At 46.3% G+C, this 16,579-nt stretch overlaps 1 protein-coding gene and 1 long non-coding RNA gene across 24 annotated transcripts in view; one reads left to right on the top strand and one right to left on the bottom strand.

Moving 5' to 3' along the window:
- Window positions 1–2,937, bottom strand: part of NUDT7 (nudix hydrolase 7) — a 39,163-nt gene extending 36,226 nt beyond the window's left edge. For all 23 annotated transcript variants that reach the window (XR_547578.2, XR_011538002.1, XR_011538008.1 and 20 more), the window contains exons 1-2: window positions 2,790–2,937; window positions 385–538 (exon numbers count right to left, since the gene is read on the bottom strand). Coding sequence is in view for 2 of the 23 variants with exons in the window: in XM_008536768.2 (XP_008534990.1) it covers window positions 385–538; window positions 2,790–2,887 (252 nt within the window). In the remaining 21 variants the exon portion in view is untranslated. The remainder of the gene's footprint in view (window positions 1–384; window positions 539–2,789) is intronic.
- On the top strand, window positions 2,439–15,247 carry LOC103561920 (uncharacterized). Its single transcript, XR_547571.2, has 4 exons — window positions 2,439–2,579; window positions 3,107–3,197; window positions 4,620–4,759; window positions 12,305–15,247. It is a non-coding gene; the product is annotated as an uncharacterized lncRNA (long non-coding RNA).
- The last annotated feature ends 1,332 nt before the right edge of the window (window positions 15,248–16,579 follow it).

The raw sequence follows: 16,579 nt of genomic DNA, 5'->3' as shown, positions 1-16,579 counted from the left end.
AACATGGAGAGCCAGCTTCAGGGCCCAGGCTGGTAATTTCTGTGCTCTAGAATTTTCACATTATACCTGGGGTGGGATTTGTCTAAAACAGAGGCTTTTGGTGTGGGCAATTTTGCTCCCTCTCTCTGCCAGGACAGTAGATAATGTGGAGGCATTTGTGGTTGTCACAAAAGGCTGTGTGTGTGTGTAGTATCTAGTGGACAGAGGAGGCCAGGGATGATGCTCAACATCTCACAGTGCACAGAACAGCTCCCGTGACAAAGAATTATCCAGTCCAAATGCCACAGCACCAAGGATAAGAAACCCTGCTCTGAAAGCGACAAAATTTCAGGGGGTTTTCAAATGTCCTGAGACTTTAATGGCAGGTGCCTTTTTGTCACCTACCTTCTCTGATCGGAGGGTGAACAACAGATGGAGTTTTCCTTCTTTTGCCACCAATGGTAAAAGGATGGAGTATTTGGTAGGCGACAAGTGAGAATGTTTGGTTCCAACATCATGCTTTTTTAAGCGGGTCTTAGCATCATCTATCAAACTGTTTCTAAAATGGAAACAAACCAGACATTTTAGTAACCAGGGTTATGATACAGAGCTCCCAGTCCTGCCTATGTTTCTGCTTCGTTGTGTGGCTTGGGGCTTACCATTTCTGAGTCTTAGTGTACTTTTCAATAACATGGCAAAAATAATAACACCCAAATCTCATGACTGTTGACAAGATAAAATGAGGCAAAAAAAAAAAAAACTACTGAGCACACAGTTAGTACATGAGTTCACTTTGAAACCTAAATTAAACTTAAATTATGGCAGAATATTCTTTCAACAATGCAGTAATAAATGTTGAAATCTATACTTATATTCAGGTAAGACAGGTTTGCTGCATAAATCACCGTAAGGACAGATCATTGTCAAGTTAAGGACTTTGTCATAACCTGCCCCTTAGGTCACGTTATCAAACCCTATGTCTTCAATCGCCTTATAACAGTGCTTCCCAAACTTTAGCAGCAAAAGAATCACCTAGAGGATTGTTACAACACAGATTGCTGGGCCTACCCCCAAATTGTGACTCAGTAAGTTTGGGGTAGGGTCTGGGAGTCAGCATTTACATGAAACTCCCAAGGAATGGTGACGCTGATGCTGTGGACCAGGGGAACACCCTTTGAGAACCATTCCCTGATAATATGCAAGTATTTGGATTTATAACCACAATTGGTGCCCTGAATCTATAAGTATGAGTTTGTTTTGGTCCTTTTGATGGATGTATTTTGTTGCTTATTAAATAGTAACTCCCCCTTGCCCCCCAAAATTCATGTCCACCCAGAACCTCAGAAGGCAACTGTTTTTGGAAATAGGATCTTTGCAGATATAGGTACGGATCTTGACGTGAAATCATCCTGGATTCAGGGTGGGCCCTAAACCCAATGACTGGTATCCTTATAAGAAGAGAAGACACAGAGAGACACACACACAGGGAAGAAGGCCATGTGAAGATGGAGGCAGAAATCAGAGTGATGCTGCCACAAACCAAAGAACACGAGAAGCCTGCAGAAGCTGCAACAGGCAGGGAAGGCTCCTCCTCTAGAGCCTTCTGAGAGTGTGGCCCAGGCGTCACCCTGATTTCAGACTTCTAGGCTTCAGAACTGTGGGAGAATAAATTTCTGTTGTTTAAGCTATCCAGTTTGTGGCACTTTGCTGTGGCAGCTCTAGAAACTAACAATTTGGTTTTAATTTTTCCATAGGAAAGGCAGTTTTGCACAGTGGGCAAAATCATATGTTTAAGTCAGCCAGAACTGGTTTTAAAGTGTTTAGAGCGACCTCTCTGAGGCTGGCATTCCTCCTCTGAGACATCCTTGAATATATTTGTGAAGATTTAACGACATAGTTCATACACCGTGGCTGGAACTCAACTAGCGCCCAATGAATGGTAACTACTGTCATAAACCTCTCCATCATTTGATGGGCAGTTGTTTGTCAGGAGGTGTTTGCTAATTCTTGCCTCTTTCTTCATGGCAGGTTGCTCACTAAACCTGGTTGGGTAACAGCAGTCGATTGCAAAAACGACCAAAGGCCTGAAAAGAATCAAACAATGCTGGGGGGAGGGTTTCCAGGGTGCATCCCACGCACACATGGCCGAGTACAGAAAAGGAAACTGGCCCACTGGGAGTGTGCACTCCTTTGAGTGTGGCTTTTAAGAGGGCCCCAGAACTGACCACAGGGACCAGCAAAAGCAAGAGTCTGCAAAAACGTGTCAGTCCACATTAGGGGCCGTTCCTTGGAGTCATCCCCATAAAAACACCACCAACAGTAGGAGCCACCTCATTCTGAGCAGGCTCATCCCACATTCTTTCAACGCTTTTCTCTCTTTATCCTCACGAGGGCCAGGACAGGCGAGAACCTGGTCCCGCCCAGGCTCAGAGAAGTTATGTAACTGAGAGACCGGAGGTCACGACTGGAAGGAGCACTGGGGGTCCCGCCCCAGAGCTGCCTGGGGACGGCTCAGGGTTTCTGAGGTCGAACTTGGAGACCCGGGGAGCGGAAGAGGGAAGCCGACTGGGCAGGGGGGAGCGCTCTGACCTTGGAGAAGGGTATGTGAACCCACAGTGGCCAAAGCCCGGCTCTGTCTTTGGCCAGAGAAGGTGAAAAGTCCCCGGGACCCGCGCGCGGCCAGGGAGGCGAGTGCACCGAGCGCGGGCTCGGCAAAAACAGACCCAGCCAAAGATCCCCGGCGACCCGCGGCCCGCGATCAGGGCCGGGCGAGGCCGGGTTCGAGGTACCAGGGGCCGAGGAGGCTTTACCTGACTCGATCCCGGGGAGGAGAGGGTGGCGACATCGTCCAGGGGAAAGTTTGTATCCTGCAGGACACTCCACGAAGGCGTCTCGGCCGGATGGGCATGCGCAGAGCAGCGCTGGCCCTAGGCCGAGGAGAGAGGCGGGCCCGTGGCGTGGGCGTGGCCTGAGGCGGGGATAGGGGCGGGGCTGAAGGTAGGAAGCGGGGCGGGGCCTAGGGCCGTAGGGCCGTAGACGGGGATGGGGCGGGGAGAGGGGCGGGGAGAGGGATAGGGGCGGGGCTTAGGGCTGGGCCTTCTGGGATGTGAAGGGAGTTTCTGTCTAGCTCCTCGCTGTTCCTCAAGAGCAAGAGCCGTGTGAGGAGTTCTGAGATTGACAGCTGTAAAAAAGGAAAAAGAAAATGAAACGCAGTGCTGGTGAGTTGATAGGATTCTGCCCCTCGCATTCACTGCTGCTAGGAGGTTAAGTTGGTTCAGCTTTTCTGAACAGCAGTCAACGCATGTTTACAGAGCACCAACTATGTGCTGGGTGCAGATCCCAGCGAGCGAAAAGACACGTGGAGCTTACGGTCAAATGGGAGAGAGAGACATATGAATCAAAAAGTCCGGTAGATACAGCAGAGGCCTTTAGTCCTTGGAGAGCATGTGAGAGAAACGGGAGGGAACGGATCCGAGAAGGCTTACCAGAGAGAATGGAAACGGAGCCGTTCTGGAAAGCAGCTGTTCTCCAAGCGTGGTCCTGGGACCAGCTGCATCAGCATCCCCTGGGTGCTGTTAAAAACGTAGACGCTTAGGTGCCACCCCAAAGCTGCTGGATCAGAAACTGAGGGTGAGGCCCAGCAGAGGGTAATGCTCCGGGAGTGTTTGCTATAAGGTATGTGTGGAAAGTAAATAAGGGAAAAGGGCGGAGGAGAGAGTTCCAAGAAGAAGGACAAGTCTGTGCAGACTCCATGATGTGCAAAGACACCAGAAGTGGCTGGAGAAGAACGAGGGACAGGGAGCCTGGTTTGAGCTGACACTTAAGAAGTCAGACTTCAGAAACTTAAGGCCAGGCTGAGGTCTCTATCCGCACAGGAGATGCGATGCCTGGGGCCCATAATAATTTTAGGGGCCCGTGAAAATGTTTTAATTTTAATTTCTTTTAAAATCAGAAGAAAACAAATATAATAATAAGCAATATATAATAATGAATCCAACCTGGATTATATTCATCTTTATACTAATGTAGTCATAAAATATAATTCATTTTATTATTATTATTTTATGGAGGAAGAGGTACATAAAACCAAATTGCTTAGGGCCTAGGAAAATCACAGTGTGGCCCTGGGTTGTGGGACAGTTGGGCCACAGTTCCCAAGATCTTCTCACCCACCTTAGTGTACTTAATCCATTAAGCAACCTCATAAAGTATGGTTATTTCCGTGGAGGTATTACCATCCTCACTTTCCAGATTAGGAAATTAAAAATGTCTTGCTTAGGGTCACACAGCTAGGGTTCAAGCTTCAATTGTTCAGACCTTTGAGTTCATTTATTTTGACATCACCTCTCAGAAGCAACTGACCTATGAATTATGTGGATCTGTTTATGAATGAGAAAGAGATAAATTAACCCCTCATCCAATATCGATTGCATACTTATTGTGTGCTAGGCATGTCTACGATGTGGCCCCTTGACCTCTAAGGCCTCTTGGTCTATTGGGGGTGGTAATTATCATGACTCTCTGCGCTAGTAATGCAGTGTGTTCTCAGCTCTATACGAGAAAGGAAGGGAGAATGGCTCAGAGGATCAAGTTGGTGGCTGAAAATTCCTATCTGGGGCTTTTGTTTTCTCTTCTTTCAGACATCCTTTGATTGAATCCTCAGTTTGAAGATGAGCAAACTGAAGCTCGGAGTGGTCACATGCCTTGCCCATGGTCACACTGCAGATAAATGGTGGAGCCAGGTTTTGATCCCATCCATTGAGCTGCAGCTAGGCCTCTGGTAGGTTTTGAGGGATAGGTGGGATTTCAAGAGGCCAAAGTGGGGGAGACAGCATTCCGGGCAGAGGGAATAGCCGAGGGCAGCCTTGGGTGAAGAGTCTTGTTTGAAGGGGCAGGTAGCGCAGCATAGCGGGAACAAAAAGGGCATTTTTGCCAAGTAGAGCCTTGGGAACAGATGAAAAGGCTTTGGAAGCCTCAGCAAGATGGAGGTTGACCTTCCTCCTGAAGGGAAAGGAATAACAGATCTGGGTTTTCTGGAAAAGCTCTGTGGAATCAGGGTGGGAGATGGATGGGAAGAGGGGAGAGAGTGAAGTCAGTCAGGGCCTCTTCCAAAAGTCTGGGCTCAAGGAACCAGAAAAAAAGTGCTTTAAATCATCTCTAAAATCCCCATACTCCTGACATCAGGAAGTCAGAATGTAGCAGGGGCAGCCTTGATGTAAAATCAGCCTCGAGATGCTTTGCTGTGTACCAAGACTACATGCATGGCATCTTCTTTCGAGATCAAAAATACCATTATAAAAATACTTGGTTTTCCTGGCTTTTGAAAGACTGGAAGCCATAGCGCAGAGAACATCACAAGGTGAAATGCATCATAATAAGATTATATATACGTGTGTGTGTGTGTGTGTATGTATGTATCTCCACAGCTGCAAAACAAGCCAGGCTTCAAGGCTAATGGGCAATGTCTTTTGGTGGAATTGACTTGTCTCTGTAGCTTTTGCACACAGATTTGTTGGTAGTGACATAATTCTGGAAAATATGTTCAAGAGAAGCAAGGCTATAAAAAGGTTCGGGCCAGCCTACAAAGAGGACACCTCTGTGTGCAGTTCTCTCCAAGAAGCAAAACCCCGGGGGTCAGGGTGGACCTTATCTGCAGTCCACCCACCTGGAACCTTTATTTGAGCAGAGCCTCACAGCCAGGCCTGGGTGGTGCAGAGATAAAGGAAATACCAACCAGCCTTCTGGAGCAGAGGATGTCTGGGGAAAAGACCTACAACAAACAATTAGCTTTAATGCTGGATAAGTGCTCTACCCCTGGAAAGGGACTGAGTGCTCTGGGAAGAGAGGAGCAGCAGGCAAGCAATTAATTCTGCCTGGGATTAGGCAGTGGGTCTAGGTAGGCTGTGAAGAGATGGTTAAGGTAATAGGGAACACTTAGCACTTCGCATTATTTTCCTAAGAAAATGATGCTCAAGGAATGTGAGTTTTGTCCATTCCTTCCTCAGTTTGCAGAAGGGTCTCTAACTTTTGGCGGGAGGTCTCAGGGGAGGGCTTTCAGGTTAAGTCTCACATATCCATCAGAGTAGGGTGGTTACAGTTGCTGAGTTGGCCATTTGAAAAGCAGACCCTTCCCCCCATCTTGCACCCTGCGAACTCCCCGCCCCATGCTCCATCAACTCCCAACCCCTTTAAATCAGGGAGAATTAAGGAGGCATAGCCTTTCCCACCCCCACCTTTTTTTTTTTTTTTTTTTTGAGGAAGATCAGCCCTGAGCTAACATCTGCTGCCAATCCTCCTCTTTTTGCTGAGGAAGACTGGCCCTGAGCTAACATCCGTGCCCATCTTCCTCTACTTTATATGTGGGATGCCTACCACAGCATGGCTTGCCAAGCGGGGTGCCATGTCCACACCTGGGATCCGAACCTGCGGACCCCAGGCCACCGAAGCAGAACATGTGCACTTAACAGCTGCGCCACCGGCTGGCCCCAGCCTTCCCTCCTTTTAAGGAGAGGAGATTGAGGGAGTTCTTTGAGGACTAGGTTTAAACAGGAATTTCTCTAGAGATGGGTCAGGGTCCTCAGCATCAAAATCACCCAGGAGCAAGGTTGCAGCGTGGACAACTCAGTGCCCCAAGTCCCTCCCTGCAGGTAACTGTCTCAGAGTGGAAATACCCAGGAACATGTATTTCTGGGCAAGTTTCTAGGGGATTCTACTGTAAAGGTTGAAGACACTGGTTTCAGTGCTCCAAAGGGAGACATTTGATGTTGAGAAGATAGTCCACTTCCTTCTAACACTTGGTGACGTGTGGCAAGGGAAGGGCAGATGGTGGCCACCAGTGCCAGGAGGCGTCATCCTTGGTAGCACTGGAACAATCTTTCTTTCTGGCCTTGAGAGCTGGCAATTCAGGCAGGTCCCTCTCAGGAGAGGCTCCAGGGAGGCTGAATGGATTGTTTTGTAGAAAATGGGCCAGAGTGACAGATCCCTACACACTGTGGTCCTTGTTGTTTTAAAAAGACCCATTAAAAAGGAAGGAGCTTGTGACTTTGGTTCAGCACATTCTCCAGGTGAGTGCCCATTCTTGGTTAGGCATCAAGCTGGATGTTGGAGATATGCAGACACACGACAGTTGGTCCTTTCTCTTGAGGGTTTGGTGTCAAATATGGCAGTGAGTGACTTTAGTCTGCATAGGAATCTCTTGGGGGCTGATTAAACGTGTAGGTTTTTGGGCTGCAGCCTCAGGGAGACTGACTCAGGTGCGGCCCAATCATCTCCACTTGCAACTGGACCCTTGGGTGATTCTGATGTAAATCTACACTTGGAAAGAGAAAGAAACAGAACTTAAATTTGAAAAAAGAAAAGAAAAGAATAGAAATCAGCCCAAGAAGTCTGGATAGGCACTTGAGCCAAGAAGTCAATGACCTGGAACAGCCCTTGATTTCTAGTAGCGGGTGTGGACTGGGAACTAAAGGTTAGATAGAGATGATAGGGAAAATGCTTCTAGAATTGCCTTGGATTACAAAAATGTAAATAGCTGGGAATTTATTTCCGAGCATTGCAAATGTGATTTTTCATCCATGTTTAATTTTCATTGTGCAGTAATAAAACAGATATATGCTTGCATATTAAGATGCCTTAAATCTCAGAGTTTCCATGAGCCAGGCCTGCCAAAAACTGACAGAAATTGATGGGCGCGCGTCATTCACATATTTTATACCATTGTTGGTTCTCATTTCCCTGCACCTTTAGAAATGAGATAAAGATTAGTTATGTTTGATTCCTTTACTGTCATGTAATCTTTGTGTAATGGAACAATCAAGTAGGTTTAATTACCAGTAACAACTGCGCTGGGAAATTTGTAATCTAAATGAAGGCTCGGCCTAGGATGCACATAATGGCGTGACTATGCCACACAATGAGGAGCAGTCTGGTCTCAATTAGCTCGTGAATTAGTTGTGAAATTGGCTTAAGATTTTCCAGTGCATGTGGGAAGCTCAGTGTCTGTGGAAGAAACACAGTCTCTGTTCCACAGGGAACTCACCCTCTGCATCCTCACCTTGGCCTTGGGTCTGCCCACCAGGAACTCACAGCTCAACCCTGGTTGAACTCTCGCTTTTACAGGTTGGTGAGGGGAGATGGAAACTCATACCCCTGCCCAAATCCAGACTCCACCAGTCACCTAGCTTGAGGCCTTCTCCAACCCATTCTTTACACCTCTGGGAGAACTATGCAAACTGGGCTCTGCTCATGGGAATTACACTCTGGCAAGCAGCCTCTCTTGGTGTATCTGGAATAATAGACCCTACCAGGTGGGCAGAGAGACAGACCTTTGTGAAAGATGCCGTCCATCTGCTGTTAGCCTCTGGTTCATGTTTATCCTATGGCTAGCTGTCTTAAACGGGCTGCACAATGGTCTTCTTGGGGAGGGAAGCTCTGGTCATTGCTTGAGGTCTTCAGTGGAAGCCAGAAAAGAGCATGCACTATTGTGGAGTAATTTCAAGAATCCGGTGATGGAGGATTATACTTCTAGCAGCCCTGTCCAGTAGACCTTTCTGCAATCGTGGAAGAACTCTATATCGATGCTCTTTAATACAGTTGCCACTAATGTGGCTATTGAGCGCTTGAAATGTGGCTAAGGTGACTGAGGTACTAAATTTTAAGTTCTATTTATTTACTTTTAGGTAATTTAAGTAGCCACGTGTGGCTAGTGGCTCCCATATCAGCACAGTCTAAGGGTTATAGTTTCTAAGTTTTCTTCCATCTCACAACCTTGGAAATACAGGCTCAAGTCTTCCACAAAAGGTACCGTATCTTCCCATGCTTTTGGGAAAATTCTTAGAAGTTTCTTCCTGGGGTATTTTTGGGAGATGAAGCCTGGAAGGAAGCATCATTAATTCTTTTCTGTTACAAAAAGAAAATGTAAGTTCACATTCCCCCCAGCAGGCACCCACTCCTGTGTCACCTCCTACCACATCAGTGAGGGGTTTGAAACAGGTCTTCATGTTTACCCAAAACAGTAAGCTGGTAGCAACAACTGCACTACTACCTGGCATGAGCTGTGTTGAGTTATGCATTGGACACAATGATCAGATCGTATACCTGTCTTTAAAGAGTTAATATTACGGAAGGGGAAACACAGTATTCCCCAAGGTGTGTTGCAAGCAACATTGGGCCTGTGAAGTGCCTGTAGGAGGGTGCTGTGGTCAAATATGTTTGGGGAAGGCTGCATTCAATTCCTCCTCTTGCAGATAGATAATCTGTATTCGCATGGTAAAGCTTCCAAACTTTGTTCCACCCAACTTTCCTCTGATGTCCTTGGCCACAGAATTCTTTATGCCCCCCATAATCCCCACTGACATTGATCTGCACTGGTGTTTTCTTCAAGGCCCTTTGGGTGGTGCAGCATTAGAACGATGGCATGTATGTAAGAGGATTTTCTTCCTGGGCATAAAGGAAAATCTCATGGAGAAGCCTGAGACTGCCCAAAATAGTATCCAAAATGCTGCCATTCCTTATTCCCTTAACCTGCCTTATTTTTCTTTGTAGCACCCATCACTAGATGATATAACACTTGTTTAGTTTTCTTTAATTCTCTGCCTCTCCCCGCTAAAATCTAAGCTCCAGGCGAGCGGGAGCAATGCATCTTTTTCCCACCACTGTGGTTTCAGCACCCAGGTAATCAATACATATTTTTTGACTGAACATAGATATGAAAAAACATTTCAACTGGGCTTTGAAGGAGAGGAAGAATTTTGATGGGCTAGAGTGAAGGTGATGTTCATTTTAGAAGGTAGGAGAGGCACGGAAAAATAAAAGCACTTGGGGAGTCCTGAGAAGCTGGCTTTGATTGAAGAAAGGTGGGGACCCAAGAGTGGGAGATGACACTTCAAGGATAGGCTGAGGCCAGTGTGTGGAGGGAGAGGAGGGAGCTGTCTAAGAGGGGCCAAATGTTGGGGGCACCTCCGTATTTCTACAGAGTTCTGAGTTCTCTACTAAGGAAGAGGAAGGGTGGGTTGTGAGTCACTCTATTTTCTGGAATTCTGGCGAGGTTACTAGTGCACAACATATCCATTGATATAGACACACACATGGTATATGCATAGTATCTATTTTTATAAATTTTTTTTTTCTTTTGAGGAAGATTAGCCCTGAGCTAACTACTGCCAGTCCTCCTCTTTTTGCTGAGGAAGCCTGGCCCTGAGCTAACATCCGTGTCCATCTTCCTCTACTTTATATGTGGGACGTCTCCCACAGCATGGCGTGCCAAGTGGTGCCATGTCCGCACCCGGGATCCAAACTGGCAAAGCCTGGGCCACCAAGGAGCGGAACATGCGCACTTAACCTCTGCACCACCGGGCCGGCCCTACTTTTATAAATTTTTATAAGGTTGTGCATTTAAAATGAACTTGCTTCAACTTACCTGCATAGAAGCAAATACATAGCATAAAACATGCACAACCAGAGGCTCTAAAAGATACCATCCTTATAAACATGTCTCAGCAGGACATTCGTTGAGGAGATGAGTCATCTTTCCGGGAAAGGGCATTGGGTGTCAGACTGTATTTCCTTTCTGTTTCGTCATTTAGATACAGACGTGCTTTAGAAGCAGGGATAAAAAGCAGAGCATGTTTCTTTTAAGGCTTGTCTTTCTTCATAGTTAAACATAACATTTTGTTCCCTAAATAGATGCTGGGCAGCTAATGAGGCTAATTTGTGTAGCCTCATGGGAGATGAGATGTGCGTAGTTTCCATAATGAGTTCTCCTTTGACCTTGTATCAAGATTAAAAAGTGCCTCCTGTGTAACATAGGTATAGCTGTATTCCCCATAGCATCCTCCTCCACCACACAGCACCAGAATGGCTAGCTTCCCTTCCCTAACCCCCTGCCAACGTTACATGAGTTTTATATACCTGACTCTGACTGAATGATGGGAATCGTAGCAATGTTGTCATCAACAACCACCACTTATGCTTACGGATCCATGTGGGAGGTGTTGTAGGAAATTGTGTTCATTGCTTTACATGGATGGGCTTAACCAATCGTCTTAACCAATCGTCTTAGCCCCGCCCTGAGGTGGCGATGCTCTTCTTTCCTTTTGCACATGAGCGTGTTGAGGCAGAGAGCGGATCAACAACTGAGCATCAGAGAGCAGGTGTAGATGGAGCTAGGATTTGAATAAAAACCATTGCACTCCAATGTCGACATTCACTCTAGGACATTCTGCTCCTTCTTGGACATGGTTTTTATATTTTTGCAAGTGTCCATTTGATTGCTACTTAATATATACATACATATGAGTATACATATGCCCTCAGACATCCTTTATTTGTAATGTCTATTCTGCCTATTAAAAAATGGTTTAAGGTAAGGTTTGCCTGATATTAAAACTAAAAATGACTGGAGAACATGAATCGTATAAATGAGAAAGAGGAGGAAATTGTACCAGAAGCTGAGGGCAAGGTGGCAAGATGTTGGCTGCGCTTAAGTTTATCTTTGAACTTCCGGGTAGCAAAGAGAAGGAAACAAGAAGCCTCTTCTCTTTTTCATTTCATGTCTATGTCCCACTAAATGTTTCTAACTTGCCTTTCCTTGCAGTGTATCCACAGACCATGGGCTTTGCTAGCTGTGGGGGAGGACCAGGGCCCCCATCTTTCTCACTAGGACAGAAGAGAAAGGGAGAGTGGATCAGTTTCTACATTTTGAGTCTGTGCTAACCCCTGAGGGGTGAGGGCATTGTGTGTGTGTGTGTGTGTGTGTGTGTGTGCAACTAATGATGTTTTCAGGGATCTGACCTTACAAAGTCCTAACTGGCTGGAGTCCTGGACTCAGTCCACTACACTAGAGAAGGCCCTACAGAGATTGAGGTCCATCCCTAGTAGGATCTGATTTACATAACTACGCAGTCTGTAGAAAGGCAATATGTAACCAGAGGGAGCTTTGAAGAAATGAGAGGAGACTGGCATTGTTACCCAGGAGTACGGCACATGGGTTGGGTCTGAGTGCTCTGGAGTCAGATGGAACTGGGTTCAGATCTTGCCTCAGATTACCTAGAAGTTTACACTGGCTAGACAACGAGACCACCTCATACGCTATTTTAGCACCAATTGAGATAGTGTATGTGAAACAGAATAGTCAGTGCTTGGCACATACTAAATTCTTCATAAATGGCAGTGTCATCCATGCTGATTTAGAGAGATCTTATTAAGTTGATTGTCCCATTTGTATACCGCATTATGCTTATGAGGATTCAAATGCAACATATTTCAGCTGCATGTGAAGACATTACTATTGTTCATCAATTTCTAATTTTCTTTTCCTCCTGCTCAGATAGAAGACTACCCTTCCCAGCTTCCCTTGTGGTAGGGAGAGTCATGAGGCTTGTTTGGGCCAATGAAACGTGAGTGGAAGTGATGTGATCACATCCAGCTGACAGAGTGAAGAAGGCTCGGTTGGGTCTCCAGTTTCTGCCGTGCACCAGCATCCTGGAGCCACAGGTTGAAGTGGCTTTGCCCCAGCATGGTTGAGCTCTGTTAGCCTGGGGTCCTCAGTGACTGGGTGGAGCTGAGCTCTCCTCCATACCATACCACCATACACACGTGCACACACAGACACACACACACTCACACACTCCCCATGCTGGACATGTAATGTGAGCATGCAAGAAAAACAAACCGCTGAAAATTTCTGTTAGTTACTACCTAGCCCATTCTGTCTTGACTAGTACAGAATCCTAGTATCCACAGGCAAATTTGATTACAGTGGAAACGAACATCTCAATTTCTATTGAAATGAAAATCAGGGCTCATAAAATTGTGATAATAACCTTGCTTGCACTCTTATTGAGAAATTATAACCTTCCATCTAAGAAATACTGAGATCATGTTAATCAGAGTGAGGTGTTTTTCTGTTAATACTACACATTAAATAGTTTTCATTTCTATTATGTTGTTCTTGTTACATTTAGATCTTGGAAATGTTCCTTAGAGTCAAGCATGTATCTCACCACAAATTTATCAAGTAGTACAAAGCCTACATATGCAAAAAAAATCTATATCTATATTTATGGTTAATATTTGACACTTATGTAACTCAGGCAAAAGATGACTCTGGATAAAGATGAATCTGGGGTCTGGCCTGTGGTTTTAAGGATGCTGCCACACAATTTGCCATCTTTGAGAAGCTGCAAGAGGATTTGTCAGGAAGGGTTCTGCACTGTCTCCCCTCCTCCTCCCATGCATGTAGCAAGTGGGTCAGGACTTTACCCTGCATCGTGGAGTGAGACAGTCTCCAGCGGAAACGCACCCATAACTGAAGGAGAGCAGAGGAGAGTACACTGCTGTCTGGCGCAATGGTTCTCACATTTCAGTGTGCATCACTCTCACCTGGGGAGCTGGTTAAGCAAAGGTTGCTGCGCTCCACCCTAGAGTCTCTGATTCAGTTTGTTGGGGGTGGGGCCCGAGAATGTGCATTTCCAACAAGCGCTCAGGTGATGCTACTTCTGCTGCTCCAGGAACCACACTCTGAGAACTGCCACTCCAGGGCCTTGTTTGTCCAACTGTAGTCCACGTATTCACAGTGTCTGCATCCCTGGTGAAGTGTTTTCACAATAAGGCCTGAGAAGCGTTGCATTGGAGGAAAGAGAAGTGTTTTCGGGCACAACAAAGAGTTTTTGAGAACTCAGCTGCTGCCAGTAATGGCTCAGGCTCCCTGGTGTCTATCAGGTTCAGGCATTGTCTGTTTCCGTTTTGTGATCACACTGAATGAGTCTTCAGGCTCCAGTAATCCCCAGGTGGAAGTGAACTTCCCAGATCTGAGTGCCCGTCACAAGTCACCTATTTGCACAACACTGCGTTAGAAGGTACAATCCGTCTACAGTATATTGTACAATGTGGTGCGTACCAGCTTTGCGTTTCAATCCTGGCTTCCTTAGTTTGTCTCTTTGTGATTTTGGACAGAATAATCTCCCTGAGCTCCCTTTTAAAAGGAGTCTGATAACAGGATTTACCTCTTAGGATTGTTGTGTATTGTTAACGTGCATGAAACTCTTGGAACAATTGTGGGCATATAGTAAGTATTCCCTAAACGATAGCCGTTGTTATATTCTCCTATGAGGCTTTCCAGCCTCCCCTTCTATCGTGATTTCTTATACAGATGTCTAAACACAGACTGTGGGCTGTGCTAATTGTTGAACTTGCAAAAAAAAAGTCTCATTCATCTATGTCTTGATAGCACAAGTCCTTTCAGATGCTAGATGCTCGGTAAGTGTTGGCTGCATGAACGAACGTGCAAGTGTCTGTGCTGTCTGTGTGCTCTCTCTACCTTCGGGGTGGGGGGTGTGTCTCTCCAGAACCAGAATGCAGGACTGGGAAAGATCCAGTGTCGTCAACAGGAAGTGGTCTCTCCAGTCTCCCTGCTCTTGGAACTAATCTGCCATCAGAAAGAGCAAAGTCAAGATGCTGTCCAAATCTCAGTGGGACCTCGGGGTGAGAAGTCACATCCAGGACAAGACAGCCAGGGAGAAAGGGCTTAACACCAAGGGCTATGGGGAGCTGACACCAAAACCCAGCCGTGGGCTGTCTGCCTCATGCTGTCTCCCAGGGGTGAATGCATTATGTTTGGCAGGTCCTGAAACTCACGTCCCATGCAGGCTGCCACGTCTCCTCCATCCCTTCCCCTCTCCACCACCATCACCTCCACTTTCTACCATCCTGAAAGGAAGGAAAACCCAAGGGAGGGCCCTGGCCCACTATGGACAGCTGTGACATCACAGACTATAAGACTGTTGCTTTATTTGACTCTAGACTCTACATTCCCTAAGCGTAAGAACTGCCTGGTTTGTTCACTTCAGCATCCTGACAAAAACTCTCTCCTTGACCAAACTTTCGTCAGGCTCCTCAGAGCCCTCTCTTCTGCTGAGCCTCAGCCTTGGCGCCTGTCCTGTCTGTGGTCTGCCTAGCACTGTTTTATCAGTATCCTGCTAAGTGAGTTTAGTGGGGATCCCTCTACCCTAGATATCTGGTCAAGTTCATCCCCCGTCCTTGATGGATAGGCCTTGACCTGCCTTCAGCAAGAATATTGTAAAGTCGGTTTAGCAAGGATCCCCCGTCCTGAGTGATGTTCCGCCCACTGACCCTCCACACTCTGCTTATTGGCTATAAATCAGCTCTCTTTGCCGTGTTTGGAATTGAGCTTGACCTTTCTCCCCTCTTGCGATAGTCTTGACCCCTATTGCAACAGTCCTGAATAAAGTCTTTCTTCTCATATTAACAAGGGTCTGAGTAATTTTTTCCTTATCAATCCCCAGACTCAAGCACAGTGTGTGGCCCATGACAGTGTGACACATGAGAGAGAAGAGTGTTCCGATTCAGAGAGCTCTGTCCCTTTCTAGCTGTGTGACCCTGGGCAGATTACTTAACCTCTCTGAATTGCAGTTTCCTCTGGAAAACGGTGGTAACAGTTATACCTGCCTCAAAGGGTTTTTTTGAGGATTAGACAAAACTATGCATAGAATCCTTGCAGCACTGGGTCTGGCATCCTGCAGGCAGGGAAGGCCTGAGGGGAGAAGGGGGCTCAGAAAGGTGGGCAGGCCCAGATGTACGAGCTTTTTCTATCATATTAAGGAATCGGGAATTCGAGCACCATAAACAACCCCCTGAAGGTTCTCTCCTTAAGCTGCCTCTTAGCTGCCATATTTTTGAAAACTGTGTTCAAGTGGCAGCTGCCACAATGAAGCTTTGTGTTTGGTGATTACTTGCCTCGCTAACAGCTGTCGGTTCCTCCTAGAACTCTGTTTACCTAATTGGGTTAGGCTGGTCCGCAGACAAATGGGCTTTGATATGATAAACGGTTCAGGAAAGCCAAAAGAGAAGGCAGACAGCGCTAATTTCCATTCTATCCAGGGATAAAGGAAAAGGTTCCCAGCTGTGAGGAACCACCAGATTAGAAGCAGATTTCTGATTGTCAGCCTGCTGGCAGATAATCTTGTCAGCATGACCTGCAGAAGTGGTAATCATCTGCAATTATGTACCAGCCATTCTCTGAGGACACGCGAACACTTTCTAAATATTTCCCTAGGCTCAGTGAGGCAGAGATGCTGCGATATTATCATTTTGCAATTAAAAAGTCATCTTCAAAGAACCACTTTAATCATCTTTCTCATGCTGCACATTTGGGAAGCATCTCAAGTTGAAATTTCAAGAGGGAAATGTTACCTGGTGGTGTTACACAAACACCTGAAGGCTTGCTCCTTGCATGTGTGTTTCTACCCTGGCCAGTTTGTTGGATTTTGGAGCAGTGCAGCTTTGGTTTCCTTTGAAATGCTGCACCGTCAGATGTAGTAGAACAAACACGCTTTGGCCCATGCATCCTTCAGAACCAGCAATACCTTGGGGAGTCCTAAAGGTAAAGAGAAATAATGGCCACCAACTCCTTAAGTCACTCCAGAACTTCATACATGTCTGGTTGAAGAGTGTATCTTACTCATGGGCTCCTCAGCAAAGGATTTCCTTTTCCTGTTTCAGAAATCTTTCTAGAACTGAGACCAGGAGGTTTGTCAATCACTAATGACACTAACCTCTGTGCCAGGGGTTATGGCGAGGGCCC

Source organism: Equus przewalskii, chromosome 3, assembly GCF_037783145.1.
Source record: "Equus przewalskii isolate Varuska chromosome 3, EquPr2, whole genome shotgun sequence".
Classification (NCBI taxonomy): domain Eukaryota; kingdom Metazoa; phylum Chordata; class Mammalia; order Perissodactyla; family Equidae; genus Equus; species Equus przewalskii.
Note: the sequence above shows the minus strand (reverse complement) of the source record. Positions and strands in the feature narration are given on the sequence as shown.